Source organism: Indicator indicator, chromosome 1, assembly GCF_027791375.1.
Source record: "Indicator indicator isolate 239-I01 chromosome 1, UM_Iind_1.1, whole genome shotgun sequence".
Taxonomy (NCBI): Eukaryota; Metazoa; Chordata; class Aves; order Piciformes; family Indicatoridae; genus Indicator; species Indicator indicator.
The window spans coordinates 72515093-72530468 of record NC_072010.1 but is presented as its reverse complement, the minus strand read 5'-3'; the positions used below and the strand labels follow the sequence as shown (position 1 = coordinate 72530468).

The 15376-nt window shown below is 42.5% G+C and overlaps 1 protein-coding gene across 1 annotated transcript in view; it reads right to left on the bottom strand.

Moving 5' to 3' along the window:
* Positions 1 to 10293: 10293 nt before the first annotated feature.
* GABRA5 (gamma-aminobutyric acid type A receptor subunit alpha5) overlaps positions 10294 to 15376 on the bottom strand; it is a 55714-nt gene continuing 50631 nt past the window's right edge. Inside the window, exons 7-9 of the mRNA XM_054381752.1 lie at positions 12945 to 13097; positions 11528 to 11739; positions 10294 to 10596 (exon numbers count right to left, since the gene is read on the bottom strand). Of these exons, the coding sequence (XP_054237727.1) occupies positions 10294 to 10596; positions 11528 to 11739; positions 12945 to 13097 (668 nt within the window). The remainder of the gene's footprint in view (positions 10597 to 11527; positions 11740 to 12944; positions 13098 to 15376) is intronic.

The window sequence follows — 15376 nt, the reverse complement described above, 5'->3', positions numbered from 1 at the left end:
AATGAGGTGAAGCTCTTAGCTTCTCTTCCTCTGTATTCTCAGCTTTATATCCTGAAGAAAATACCCGCTTTCACACCGCTCCAGGAAGGGAGGAGGGAGACGACAGGGAAAAAAAAAAAAAAAAAAGTGGGACGTAGGGGGAACCCCCCAGCGGAGAGGCTGCCGCGGCCAGGTATAAATCAGGCTGCACAGGCTGACAGGTGTTCAGAGAGCGGAGCCGCGGCGTTTCCCCCTTCCTGGCAATCAGTTGCTGGGAGCAGCGGCGCGGCCTCTCCCGGTCCCCCGGATGGCTCTGGCCGTGCCCCCCGGGATGTACACAGCGCGGCGGAGCCGGGGCCCCGCCGGGCCGCGGGAGCCGCGGGGAGGGGTGGGCCGGGGCGGGCGGAGGGCGGGCCGGGGCGGGGGGGAAAGGGCGCACCTCGCCCCCCACGCCCCGCGGAGCGCCTGGCCCGCGGCCGGCCCCACAGCGTGGCACCGCAACGCTGCCGGAGACTGCTCCGCATCGAGGAGCTCCCTGTCCCCGCTCCCTGCCCAACAGGTACCCGCCTCGCTGACAAGGCGGGGAGCCGGGAAGTGCACCCTGCCCCCGCCCCGGCGGGCGCACACGCACGAGAGAGGGGGAGCAGCAACTCTCCCGCCGCAGTCAGACGGCAGCCGGCAGCAGGGATGTCTCCCTGCCTTCACCAGCCCGGTGCCCCCGAGGGAGCGGCTCCGAGGGGGCTGCGGCGCCCGGTGGCAGCATTCCCCCGATGTTTTGAAGGGTGCCTCCACCCCCCAATGCCACACTTACTTGCCAAATGGGCCCTCCAGAACGCTGGAGGTGTTCCCTTCAGACGGAGAGAGCGGGATGCGCTCTGCTTTTGGTCTCGAAGTGGTCGGAACCACGGACATCCCGATGTACATTCAGACACAGATCCATGTAATCAATGCGGCTACAGAGAGGGGCTTACCGTACAGTCCAGCACAGACAGATAAACAAACATACACCATACAGCGTGTTTGTATGCCTCCGGATCTAGGATGTATGTGGAAGTTTTTAAAGGCATAGCCTAAAACTACTACAGCTACACATGCACATGTGTAAGATACACCTGTAAAACGTGTACACAGAGAAGAGAGATGCAGTAGACCGTGCTACATGAATTTATGTGTATATGGGTAACTTTAGAATAAATGAGGATTTTATGCTGTAAGAACTCAGAAATGTGATGGCAGCCAAATGTATTCAGGGCAAAAATAGTTTAGGTTTGGACATCATTCTTTCTATTCTGTTAAGAACAGCATAGAAGTGATTTTTATGGACTTAATTCTCTCCAGGTACGTGGAGCTTTGCACCAAGCATTAGCATAATAAGAATATTCCCCTTTGCTTTCAGAATGGGAATCACAAAATTTTACTTGCATGATAGTCATCTGGAAACAAAAAAGATCTGCTGGAGGTACAAGAAGTAACTACTGTGATCAAAAATCTCGAAGCATAAATCTTTTCTTCTTCCTCTGTTAAACATAATTTCCAAGTTCTGAAGGAGTAATATTAAACTATAATATATATATATTTCTTTTTAAATCTGCTGGAAGATGCAGTCTTGCTTTTAGAATAACTCCTACATGATGCCTAGCAGAGCTGGCTGGAAAGAGAGTTGTTCCTGAAGTTATTTGTTGAAGGAATGAGGCAGCTTAGGGAAAATCTGCTACAAGCCAGGCAATTAATTACCAGTCATGCACTTTAGAGTTTTGGGGTTTTTTTCAACCTAGCCGTTTCTTTAGTAGATTATAGAGTAGTTTTCTCTTGTTGACTTTGGCTAATTGCAGTTACTGTGAATTGCTAATAATCATTTGTTGTAAGACTTGTTCTTTTCCATTGCCAGCAGAGAAGTGCAGGTGGACTCCAGACTGAAGGGAAGGGGAAGGGGAAAGGCAAAAGGGGAAGGGGAAAGGAAAAGGGGGAAGGGGAAAGGAAAAAGGGGAAAGGAAAAGGAAAAAGGGGAAGGGGAAAGGAAAATGAAAAAGGGGAAGGGGAAAGGAAAAAGGGGAAAGGAAAAGGAAAAAGGGAAAGGGGAAAGGAAAAAGGGGAAAGGAAAAGGAAAAAGGGGAAGGGGAAAGGAAAAGGGAAGGGAAAAGAAAAAGGGGAAGGGGAAAGGAAAAACGGGAAGGGGAAAGGGAAAGGAAAAGGGGGAAGAGGAAGGGGAAAGGGAAAGGAAAAGGGGAAAGGAAAAAGGGGAAGGGGAAAGGGAAAGGAAAAGGAGGAAGGGGAAAGGAAAAAGGGGAAGGGGAAGGGGAAGGACTCTATTGCCTGAATTTCGCCAGAAATAGCTATATGAAAGCGCGTCTTTCGTCAGGCGCTGGCCTGTTGAGCAGCACGCTGATACGCTGAAGTCTGGAGAATCACCAGCGCTGGGGGTCTTGCGGGAGGCGGGACGGGGCGAGCGCAGCCACCGCCTCTCAGCTACGAGGCACTGCCGCGCGGTAGCTCGCTTGAGCCGCCACCGTTCTGAGGCAACCAAGAGTTTTCTGAAGGGTAGTGCTTATGGAAACATCACTCGGGGCTCCCAGGTCGCGCTACCCAAGTCCCGGTTCACAGTGCCAGCGCTTTTGGAGAGCAAGGACAGCTAGCGCCGTGCGTACAGAGAGTGGTTTCGCCATCGCCGGCTACCCCCGCACTGGCCACGTTTATGAAAATGCATATATTTACACACAGGCACATCCAAGTCAAATAAATAAAAGCGTCCCCGGCGCCCTGCAAGGGAGATGCTGCCGCGGCGGCCGCCACGATCCCGGTCGGGAGTGGTCTGCCGGCAGGGCTTTGGGAGAGAAGCGGCCGGGCCGCAGCAGGGGCCGCCTCTGCTACTGCCCGGATGGGCGGCACAAGTAGGCCTGATGATACTGTGGCAGAAATATGCCGAGGAGAACCACACCGGGCGACGATTTGCAAAGAGTGGTGGGTAGCCTGAATCCAGCGCCGTCTCCCCCACCCGGGGAGCCGCGCTCCAGGCCACCCAGCACCTCAGGAATCCCGAGCTCCCTCACATCCCCGCCGGGCTGGCTTCCCCACTACAGCGGCTCCGCCCAGCGCCGCTCCCCCTCTTCCCTCCGCCCGCAGGTCCCTTCCCGCCCTCGCCGTCTCCTGCCGCGACGGCGGGGTCCTCTGGCGGCTGCTCCGGGAAGGACGGAGGGGCGGGATCGGATTGCCCCTTGTCACACCTGCGGCCACCCGATACCCTTTTTCGGTGACCGTGTGTCCTTACCAGTGCTGTACGTGGTCATCAAGTCACCCAGCCCTCCGGGAAAACCCTCGCAGTGTTAGGCTGACTACCCACCTCTTCCCTTGCATTGCGATAGCAAGCCCCAAGGCTCAAGTGGAGATTTATGGTTCAATTAATTACTGGCACCATCTCTTCAGGCTGTAAGGAAAAAAAAGATGATAAGCTTAAGATTTTCTTTCTGTTTTCCTCGGTGAGCTATGTGTTAATGCCAAATGTTACTTCAGCACCACTCTTCGTTATACCTCATCCCTTGGTTATTTCTACTTTTCATATTCACGTGGGGTTTTAAAAACACGCTGTCTGCCTTTGATGAGTCTTTTCAAATTGTGTATGCAGGTAAGGATCATGATTATCCAGCACACGTTTTAACAAAGCAGCGTTTTATCGTACCCTGTAATGATACTGAACTGTTTATATTCTCTAGTACAATAAAATGGATCCACATTTTAACTTACCTTTCGTTTCATTTTCACAGAGGAAGACTATTCAACCTGAGAGATACAAAAGGGATACCTTTGTGGTATTTCTTGTGCAGAGGGTAGGAAGCAAGAGCCTCTGAAAGCCGCTGGGCAAGGTTAGAATATATGGGGGGGGGTGGGGTGTGAGGAGGGAGTGTGGATACAGAGGAAGGGAATGGGGCTCTCAGATCAAATGTCTCACTTGCTGAAACTGTGTGCTTCTTTTCTTGCACTCGAACAGGTTCCTGAAATCTGGCACCTGAACTTTTGTGTGATTAAATGTTGGAGAGCCTTCACTGGTGGCTTTCCTGGCATTCCAGTGATGGAAGTTGCCATCTACAGCACAGGCAGCACAGGAGGGAACTGGGGTTTCTCCAAGACAAACAGCAAAGGAGGCTGCATCCTGTCTCCTACATCCTGCCTCCCTACAGCTCCTGAAGTCCTCCAGCTGAAGGCTTATTAGAGATTTATTAGAGCAAATTTATCCTGGCTGAAGTGTTGCACCTGCTGGAAACATTCTGTTTTGTAGAAATAACTAAACTGACTTTGAGGTAGGAAGTTGAGCTTCAGAGATCCAGACACTTTCTGTACGCTATCAGCTCTGTCCTTCAGCACAGGACTCACTGCTTTCTTTGGCCCATAGAAAGGATATGAAGAATCCCTCCCAACACTGCTGTGCTGAAGCTCTTTAGCAACTTTGTGTATGCTTCCTGGCAGAAGCACAGGCATTGAGGGCAGACAGGCCTGGTCCTCTGGGGCCAGGCAACCCCTGAGCAGCTGTTCTGACAATGTCAGCAACACCAGCCTACACTGAATGAAGAACTGAGCTCACATCCACTGAGGCCAAGACTGCTGTGGATGGCTGTTTCCAGTATTTGTTACATTTGTGAGAAATTATGCAGTATTGTCCTATGTGTAGTACATCAAATTTTACCACCTACAAATGCAACCTATCATTGTCAGTTCAGTGCATTGCAATCTATTTGTATTTCTCAAAAACTCTCCTAATTCTTCTAATGAAAATTAGCCGATACTATTCCTAATTTCCTTTTCACTTTGTGAAAAGCTAGGGCAAATTAAACAGTGAGTTTTAAGATATGATGATGGTGAGAAGTGATAATTGCTTTTGAGGATAGCAATGAAAAGGCAAATAACACAATACAGAATGGGACACTTAGACTTGAGTCTAAATTAGTGGTAATCTTAGGAAGATTCTCCAGAAGTCCTTCAGGCTTCATAAAATCCAATTTCCATTCTTTCTGTCTTTCTCAAAATTGCACAAATGTCCATAACAAAATAGCAGAAGACAGGAAATTAGTAAGGTGAGGATGTCACCATGAGATGGTCATATTTAAGTGTTTATACTAACATAAAAACTTATAAAAAGACAGAAAGAATTAGAAGAATTCAATCAAACACTCTTTTAGAATAATTCAGGTTCCTCTGAACACTTTAGTGTCAATTCCAATCCAAGGAGTAAGGGTGCTAGGGGAAATATATCCTTATTATAAAGAACATTCCAGATTTAAAAAACAAATAGATGTGCAAGTGCTACTTTCATTTGTCTGCATAAACTGGATAGCAAAGAAATTTCATTCAGTTTTCTTGAAAGTTTAATTTATATGCTGAGCAAGATTTTTTTGAAAGAGAATATTATTTCATAAAATTATTTCCTTTTTGATTTGTACAAATATGTCTAGTTACTCCACAGAGGACATTTTCTGTTTAGAAAAAAAAGCAGAACATAATTCAAGGTAACAGAAGAGGTCTAAGCTTTAGAAAATACATTGTTACCTAAATTCATCCTTGGAGTAAGCTGGTACAGCTCAAATATCAGAAATAAAAAACCTTTTCCATTGTATTTGACTTGTTCTTTCATTCTTAGTGGGCACAAGAGAGGGAATTTGGCAGTAGAACTGCACACACTCTCCAGTGCTGAATTGTTGTAATTCACTTTTCAACTCTTTTTCATGAAAGCATGCAGGAAAAACCCTATGACAAGCAACTCCTATTATTAGTCTTTGGCTGTGACTAAGCTATGAAGTAGTGCCCTGCAGGGTCCCACTCACCCATACTGGGGACAGTGACACAGCTCACTCTCCTCCTGAATGCCGGAGCTTCTTCCAAGGGAAACCAGTGGAGATTGGTACCCATCCAGATACTGCCCCAGGCTGGAGCAGGACAAAGACAAGGTATTTACTTTAAGTCAGGATCTGGGAAATGCTCCCATCTCCCACAGTTCAGATACTATCAGTGAGTAATGGTCTCCCACACAAACAGTTCCACTGATTGTGGAGAGATTTAAAGTGTTAGGTGCTGTGTAGTGCAAGACAGTGGTATTTAAATATTCCAGAATGGAATTGATTGGCTTATTGAAGCATCTCAAAAACTTTGGGACAGTACCTGCCATTCAGGCATGAGCATACACTGCGAGGTGGCTGCTGCTGCTTCTTCTTCTATCATTTCAGTCCTCAACATGGATTAGGAGTGAGTGGGATTCTTTGAGAACTATAAGATAGATGTTTTCTTCAGAAATGTCAATCTGTTTTAGCAAATGCACAATGAATGAGCACTAATTATTATTTTCTGCCTTTACCTTCAAACACACAAAAAAAAACCTAGTCAACATAATTGGAAGTGATTTATGTATAGAAGAGAACTCTGATAGTTTACTAAAATAAAGCAAAAAGCCTGATCCTGCAACCACTCATCTCCACTGTTTGCAGGTAGTTCCAAATTCAGTGAAGACAAGGAAACTTTCCATGTAAGTAAAATAGGTCAGATTTAGAGGTCCTGACTGTGATTCCTGCAATAGAGAACAGAAAAATAAAGCTGAGCTATTCAGGATGAGAGTTACACTTGGGTGTAAACAAACAAAATAAAGCATAGAAAACTTTCTCGGGCAGACAAGATGGCTCTGGAGAAGAAGCTGGAAAGATACCTCTGGTTTATTGTTCTTCATACTGGAGGCTTTTTGGAGAAATCAGAGGAAAGTGAAGATCAGTTTTTTGTGATTATCTTTCTTGTTTTGGTATTCATGAGTATTCAGACATCCTTTTACAATGCTGGGTGTCCTCTGGATATTTGCAGAGTGTTCATAGTTTTCATCAGTGTAGTAAGTACAGCTTCCATATTGTCCCCGAAGCACTTTAATGCCACTTTTCACAAGTATTCTGTGGCTTAGGGTCTGATTAGGCATTCATGTATTCCAGTCTTCTGTTGAAGAACATTTGCTAAATAGCTGTATGGTCTGCTACAGTATCCATCCTGTCAAAGTGGCCAGAAGCAGATCTTTTTTTCAGAAGAATGAGAGTGAAAACACACATATGTATGATATTCTTCCGAAGTACTCCTTTAGCTTCTATCAATCAGATCTCAGGATCCTAATATAGTTTCTGTCTATTTAGAGAATTGTGCAAAGACTGTATGTTCTAGATTGAGCTAGAACTCACAGAACCTGGTTTCAGTCAGTGATTATACAATCAGCTCCTTAATCTTTGGAATGTCATTGTTCAATAATTGTTTCAGGTACTTAATCTTCCCATAGAAAACAAACCCAAACAACAAACTAAACCCCAAACCTAAATCCACCATCCTTTTCATGTAACTTGAATATTTGGTATCTAAGGGGAAGTGTCAAGAATCCATATGTGCAATTGCAAATACTGCATATATCATAATGTGTGATAAAAAAGCTTGAGCCTGTGCTACCTGTATGCTGTATGAATAGTTGAGAAGATAATTGAGCTCACAGGTACTGATACATACCTGCCAACAACATGGTAGCATGTGTACATATAGGATTAAAAAAAAAGAGCAAATCACCAAGAGGATTATCTGCTGATGCATCCTCACCAGCCCACCCATCATCCTCAGACACCTGGTTGAGAAAGTTAATTTGGTGCAGTATGCTGTGTCACTGATGTTACTAGAGTTGCATCACATCTGTTATTTCAGTAAGACCAGAAATAGAAAGCTGTTGGTAGATTGATTCCTAGCAAGAATCCTTGCCCACGTGTGTTACTCAGCACACAATAATCTGCCACAGGTGTCAATGGCAAGCCTTACCATGATCATCCACAAGAAAAGACTCAAGGGCAGTCAGCAAACACACATCTGTGGGGTTGCAGGCAGTTTCTCTCAGTAATTAACAAGACCCTACCATACTGTTCATTTCATGGCCACTTTGCCTTGCCACAGGAGGAATGCACACTCAAATGAAGTGTTTAGAAGAAAAGTTTTCCAAATGTGCTCATCCCAACTAAAAGGAATACTTGTATTTGTTGGCCTTAACAGCAAGATGGGTTCACCTCTCCTCGACTGGATATTTAGCCTCTAGGAGCCTAATGTGGCCTTCATTGTACATATCTATGGCCACAGAAGGAGGCAGAAGAGGCTGCAACTGAGAGGGTCTGTCTCACACATGCAGAAAGATCTGCTCCCATCCACCAGTTGCCAGGTGGTTTTAGCTGTTTCAGATGTTCCCAGTGAGAGTATCACTGGGGACACTCCGTATAATGTGTGTGTGTACTTTACTGTTGGACTTGAAAAAATTACAAGCTTTTCACCAGGAAAAAAGGACATTTTGTTGGCTTCAACCATTTTTTGGGAATAACCTGTATGCAAGAGAAGAAATAGCCATAGAACTTTATAAAGTTTTGCCTCCCTAGAGGCTCTGCAATTTTTCACTCATTTCGATACCCAAAGAACCAGATTAATTGGATTCAGATACCATTACCTATCTCATTTTTAAAAATAAAGAAATGAGCAGGGAGATGTGTGGCTAATCAAAGCCATATAGGAAGCCTACATGAAAACAGTTCCAAAACATCACCTTGGCTCAGGCTAGCACTAGTAGATGGGATCTCCCTTGATCCTCTTTACAAGCTTCCAGTCCCATGGTTTCTCTGTGGCCACTGAGAATTTGCAAGCTTCTAACTCCACAACATAGAACAAAAAGTTGCATAAAGGAATAGATGTGTGAGATTTCTTTCTCATCAATGTTTAAGAATGAAGGGAATGAAAAAAAAGACATACAGGAAACCTAGACAGTTCCCCAGTCCTGGACCACACCTTCACCTCAAAGAGAAGCATGAACTCTCTTCTCTGTCCCAAACAGAAAATGGGGATGACGTTCCATAGCAAAATAGCACCTAATTCTGAAACATCTCAGTTCACTGTCTTCACTTAGTATGCACCTTTCTGGCCAACAGTGAGCATGTGACATACACATATCTGTGACCAAGTATGTGCATGTGTGCTTTCAAATTAATTCTTCCAGTTCTTGTGACTATTTTGTTTCTCTAAAAAGATAACCAGTATATGAACGACATTTTGCAATCAATATTGAATGCATTTTTTATTTAAACATTAAGATTAAATTACAAAAGCTTCTAGAACAAGGAAAGGATGCCAAGGAGGAAAGAGCTGGAAACTCAGACTGCATATTCTTGTTCATTGTGAAAGCAAAACACATTGGCAGCAGCAAGGCGTTGTATAGAAAAGTTTCAGATGGACAGTACAAAGACCTTTCTGTCAATATTGTCACTGAAACACCTTGCTGTCATGAAGCACATTGTTTTTTTCGGAACACACTTCCTAGTGTTAGCTGGTTAGTTTTCACTGCGAGAAACAACTAATAATTATTGCAGATTTACTGTAATTCTTTATTGTTCATCTCTGGTAACGTAAAGCAAATTTCTTCTTGGGAAAATGTCCAAACATCATTTATTTTGCCCTAATGAAAAATGTCTACTGCTGTTGTTAAGAGTTTTACTTGCACAAGTATGTTCCTAATCTATATTAATTACATGCAATATATCTCTAAATTTTGGAATAAATACTGAGAATCACTTGAGAAAATTCCTTGGAATTCAAAATCCATACAAACTCCATCTTTTCTGTTAAGGGCAAGATTCCATCACCTTTATTTACATGAGTAGCATCCTGCTCCCTGTCATACCTCACTGACAGAGGCTCAAGCAGTAAAAATCGGCATAGCCTCATTAGGATTTACTGCATTGTATTAAGTTCCAATGAATATTGGGCTGAGCAGCTTCATCTGTGGAGTAAAGCAATACCTATAACCAGTAAAGGTGCTCAAACATAGCCCTACACTTAATAATTTGGCACATTTTCAACTGGCGTTACTCAGTAACTTATCAGATGACAATAATGGAGCTCTTCTGTAAAATATAGGTTAAGCCTATATTTCTATGACTGTACATCTGAAGTATAAAAACCACGATATGTAGTACACTTGAACAGTTAAAAAATATAACTTATTTTATTTGTAAACTATCAATGCAAGATATTAAGCAGCAAAGAAGCCATGTTCAATGTCTTCTGAACTTTTATAAATATCTGTTGCTGTAAGTAATATCATCATCTCCAAAACATCTGAGGTTACATGTAGAAACAATCAAGGCAATATTATTTGTACAGATTATTAAACATGCAAAAAACTTCCTGAAGAATATTGCCCAAATGTAGAAAGTCATCTGGATCTCAAATTTTCCTTGGTAGCATCTGCTTTGTAAGTATGGCTCACATGTGGCTTTAGAGTCCTTCAGTTTATTTTGCAGAATTGGCACCTTTAATGACAGGCTCCCTATTCAAATATGTGGCCCAGTATACTAAGTTAAAAGTTCCAAACAGCACTGGAAAAATTATCCGAGACATTTTGTCAATCTTACTGATGCTGTTGTAAGTCTTTTTGCTTTCAGCGGGCTTTTCTTCTGCAGACTTTGCTGGAGCAGGTGCAGTGTTTGAGATGACAGATGGGGCTGAGTCCTTTGGCATGTTTGGTGCAGGGGTCAGCTTCCCAGTGCTGTAAGTATTAGTAGGTTTATTTGCCAGCAATGCACGCTCTTTTTTCTGCAGTGTAAAGAGCAGAAACATTAGACTGAAGGAACAGAAAATGGAAATATGTTCTCAAGTTATTAACGCAAAATATCTAAGTACCATAATCAATCATGCTAGGAAACGCCTGTTGGCTATTCTGACTTTGACTACCAAACAGCTGTTTCTGCCTTGATTTCATTGCCCATACTGAGGTTAAACTATCCCTGATGCCAGAGAAAGCTAAGAGCAGCTGACTGGACCTGAATTCCACCCGGCATGCATATTAGCAGCTTCTTTTGTCAGGGCAATGCAGTCCTGTACCTGCAGAGGTTGCTGCCCTGTGGGCTGCTGCCAAGATGCAAACTTCACCCTCTTGACTGCAGCAAGGAGCATGGTGAAGGGCTCATTGACTTTGCCAGCTTGCCCTCTTTCTTTGTATGGCTCTTTCAAGATGCCTGCAGGTAAAAGATCTCTCTAGGAGACCATTTGTTAAGAGCCTGTCCTATTGCAAAATTTTCATTTCAGAGTGAAACTCAAATGCTTCACAGAATTGCTCTTTTGTCTCTTTATTGGGGATATGGTGGGGGGGCTCTGACTCATGGAGTTCAATGTGAACTTTGTAATTTATTTGGGAGAGTGCATCAGGAGTGCTCTGCAGAGATGTTTCATAGCATTACTCTGCTGTTATCAGAAGTTTGATCACTGAAATCACATGACATGTACTCAATGCCCTATATCCTTTTGAAAACAGTCCCCTTCATATAGATGGTGGAGATTGATAGTTTAATTCTGTGAAGAGAAGGCAGCATATTTCAAGATTTCCTCTATAGGAAGGTGAAAGTAAGTCATGAGGTAATTAATACTTTTTTTCCATGAAGAAGCTGAAAATTGTTCATTCTGTTAATTGAACTAGACTGAATACCTGCTTTTTATTCTAGATATCTAAAATATGTAAGACAAACACCTTGATTTTAGCAGCTTCCAGGGCTTTTTTGCCATCCCATGCCCAGCTCCTCTTGGTGAAATAGTTGACTGTTGCAAATTCAATCAATGCAGAAAACACAAAGGCATAGCAGACAGCTATGAACCAGTCCATTGCAGTAGCGTAGGCCACTTTTGGCAAAGAGTTACGGGCACTGATACTTAAGGTGGTCATGGTGAGGACTGTTGTTACTCCTGTAAAGAAGTTGGGAGGGGGGGATGCGGGGACAGGGAGGGAAGAAAAGAGATCAGTTTGGTAGCCCTTGCAAGATCCCTTAAGAGTTGTGAGTGGCCCCAGTTCAGCAGGATACCTAGGAAGGCCACATGAAATCAGTCAGTATTTGCATATTACGATCCAAAAGAGTAAGAGACTTTGCTCTCCAAGAGAAAATGAAAGCCTCTGCTCTCAGGTGTTTAATTCTGTGGTATTCTGGTTATCTCTAGTTATAGTGTATTTAAATAAGTATTTTTAGGGGTAATACAAACCCAGCTGTTACATAAACAAAACCCTTACTGGTATTTTATGCCTGAACATTGATGCATGCTATGTACAGAGTGTCCTTTGTTAAGTATAAAAACAGTGAGCAACCTGTTTACAGTAACTGTCAGAATAAAGTAGGATTACTGATGTTATTTTCTTACATGGAGATTTTTTTGTATGAAATTGTTGGCTGTTACTGATTTCTTTGACTGTAGCTCCTCCTTTCCCATAGATGAGCAAACGACAGAGCTACCACTACTTTCATTTGTGGTAGGATACCTCTAATAGAACAAAATTCGACAGCTTTGTAAGCCTAGAATGGATAGTAGCAAAGCAGTGCTGGTTCCTATATTCTTCCCATACAGCTTGCTGAACTGATTTTTGATCAAAGCTGAACTGATTTTTGATCAAAGCTGCTGACTGATTTCAGTAGGTTTGAAAAGAAGAATGCCTCTTTTAAGAACAGCTGAATGGGGTTTTACATAATAAGCTGATCCCGCTCCCCTCATTTTTCATCTAGTGAAAATTTTATATTTCATCAACCTTCACTTAAGACTGTGTTTAAATTCTGCAATCCTCTAGTGATAAATCAAGTAATTTAAGAGACCCCAATGGATTTTTCCATGACAACTTCAGTAATAAATATGTTTTCTAAATGCAAAATCATATTAATTTGTTTGATGGTAATAGAGATAATTGTCACTAATAAAACTCTACAGGGTTTTCCCAGATAAATATCTTGAAACAGAGATAAACTAAAATGTCTTGAAGTCAAATCTGTTTCAAATGCTTAGCTAGAGCATACACTAAATATGCTAATATGTGTGGGTTACTTGTGTGCTGTGGCTTTGTTACAGCAAATCACTTCCCCAAGCCAAACCAATTCTTCTCATGTGCTGGAAGAAAGTGGGATACTCACCAAAGACAGTCCTAGCAGGAACAGATTCTCTGTTTAGCCAAAATGACACTTGCGATAAGATCACAGTCATAATGCAAGGAAGGTACGTTTGGATGACAAAATAACCAATTTTTCTTTTCAGATGAAAATGGGCTGTCATAATAGTGTATTCACCTAGAAGGAGAAAAATGTGCATGTGAGTAAAATAGGGGATATTTACTCGTTTAGTGACTTAAGCAGGCCAGCTCCACCACCCATTTGAGCATATTATTCAGCCATTCTTAACTGCATGAAAAATGTTTGGATTTCTGCAGTGTAGAAAGTCAGGACTTGAGACAGAGGTGCTTCTAGATCCTGTTAAGTCTTCACATTCAGTCCCTCAAAGCAGAATACAGTGACTGACAATTACTACTTCACCGAAACGCTGCAGTCCTTTAATGCACCTGGAATGTCTTGGTATTCATGGTCTTAAAAACATGGATTGCTAGCACTGCCTCGATCCTGCATGCTTTTCACTCAGGCCTAGAAACTGCATTACCAGAGTTAAATTAAGGCCATCTACTCTTAGAAACCTGATTTATCAGCAGGACTTAACCTAATTAGGGTAACTCTTATATGCCAGGCCATCAATTTAAAAAAATGAGAGTGCGTCCAGACACTCCTTCAGCACCACAATTTAGGGACTGCCCATCCGAGTGTTGGTGTAGCAAAACGTGCAGCTTTGTACAAGGATCCTGGGATGTCTTATTGGTTTGAATACCCAAACCCATCAGATTGCTCCTCTGGGGAAAAAAAAAAAACAAAATTGCTATAGTGTATGCAGTTTCCCAGTGCGGTACACCCTAGTCCTTAGGAAGATAGTTTCTGGATAGACATTTTCCCATGTCTTGTTCACTTGTGCAATGAATATTGTACTTCCTGCATAAGAATTCACTGAAAATTGCCTTGGTAATGTTAAATTCCATGTCTTTTTTATATGCCAAATCCACAGCACTATCTTTTGTTAGGTTCTCTGAATTTCAATAAAAGCCTAAAAAAAATGCACTCCAAAATCAACAGACCAGCTGTCACCTTCCCTAATGTTTCAGAAAAACCCAAAACTTAACTGGTTCTTTCAGACTGTTCCTGGTAAATCATATAGTTGTTAATGTAGGCTATACATTGATGGTAACTGCTACCCAAAGCCAAAATCTTGCTAGCTAAAAACAGATGACTATTTGCCTGGAAAAAAAAAAAATGAGAGAGAAAAAGAGTAAAACCAATATATAAGAATAAAACCCCTTTAAGCTCTAACAGATCTTTGCTTACATTGACATCAAATTAATTTAAAAGCATGCATCATTCAGCTGGGTACTGAATCAGCATAATGCCCGTTCTGAAATATATATTGTTCTGCAAGAACAAAACAAATAAAGCTATGATCTCTGTTGCAAAGCTTGACTGTTAGTTTCTACAGAGCAGCCACAAAAGGGAAATATATAACAGACTGATTCTGCCTTGTGAATAGCCTGAGTTGAGTTGAAGCCAGAATTGCTAAGCAGTTAGATTTGGCAGATTATTTCTAAGTGACAGTATGGCTAATTAGTGAAGAACAGGTCTACAGTGAAAGGGCCTTTGCAGGTATAGCTGCGCTGATATGTTATGCTAGAAGAGCTCTGTTATTCTGGATGAAATTTACAGATCTTGTTCATGTTGAGGATTTTAGACAGATAGACTGGAATAGCACGGAAATATCTTACCTGACAGCCTGCCTCAATCTTTGTAACTTACTTCTGGAGTCTGATTTTCTGGTGAAACGGTTCCCTGAAGGGATGTGGAGATGGACAGTGAATGCTGTGACACTGGGGAGAAAATCCCTGTGAAGCAAAATCTAATTCCCTTCCATTTAGTGTAATTTTGAACCAGGGATGCTGATCATGCTGTGGTCTCAGGAGGAACCCCACTTGCTCTCTTTTTAGGAGCATTTAGTTTCTGGATTACCCGTAAAATATGCCAGCAGCAGCAGGGTCTATGTGCTTGTAATTTGAGTTGTTACTGCACTGGGATGTGTTTGAGTCAGAATTTTCCTGCTTGCTAACAAGTGACGATGTGCATTATTGATTTTGACAGTATGCTTTCAGAGCTGAAATTAAAAAAAAATCTATTCAGCTTCAGTAAAGCAACAGGACCTCTTTCTTTTCTTTTTATAATGCAGAAAATTAATCCGTATATTTTGATGACCCTTCGCAGCTGATTTTTACCTTATTGTTTTCTTTAACATACCAAAGTTCTTGTCTCCACTGAAATAATGGTATTACCTTGATTTTATACTTTCACTTCTTACAATCGATACCTTCTCTGATTTCCTATTTCCTTTGCAAAAATGCCTACACTAGGAATGCTTCCTCCAGCAGACTTAGGGCTTAAGAAAACGACACAGCTTGGTTTTTAATGCCCTTGGACCACTGCTTAAA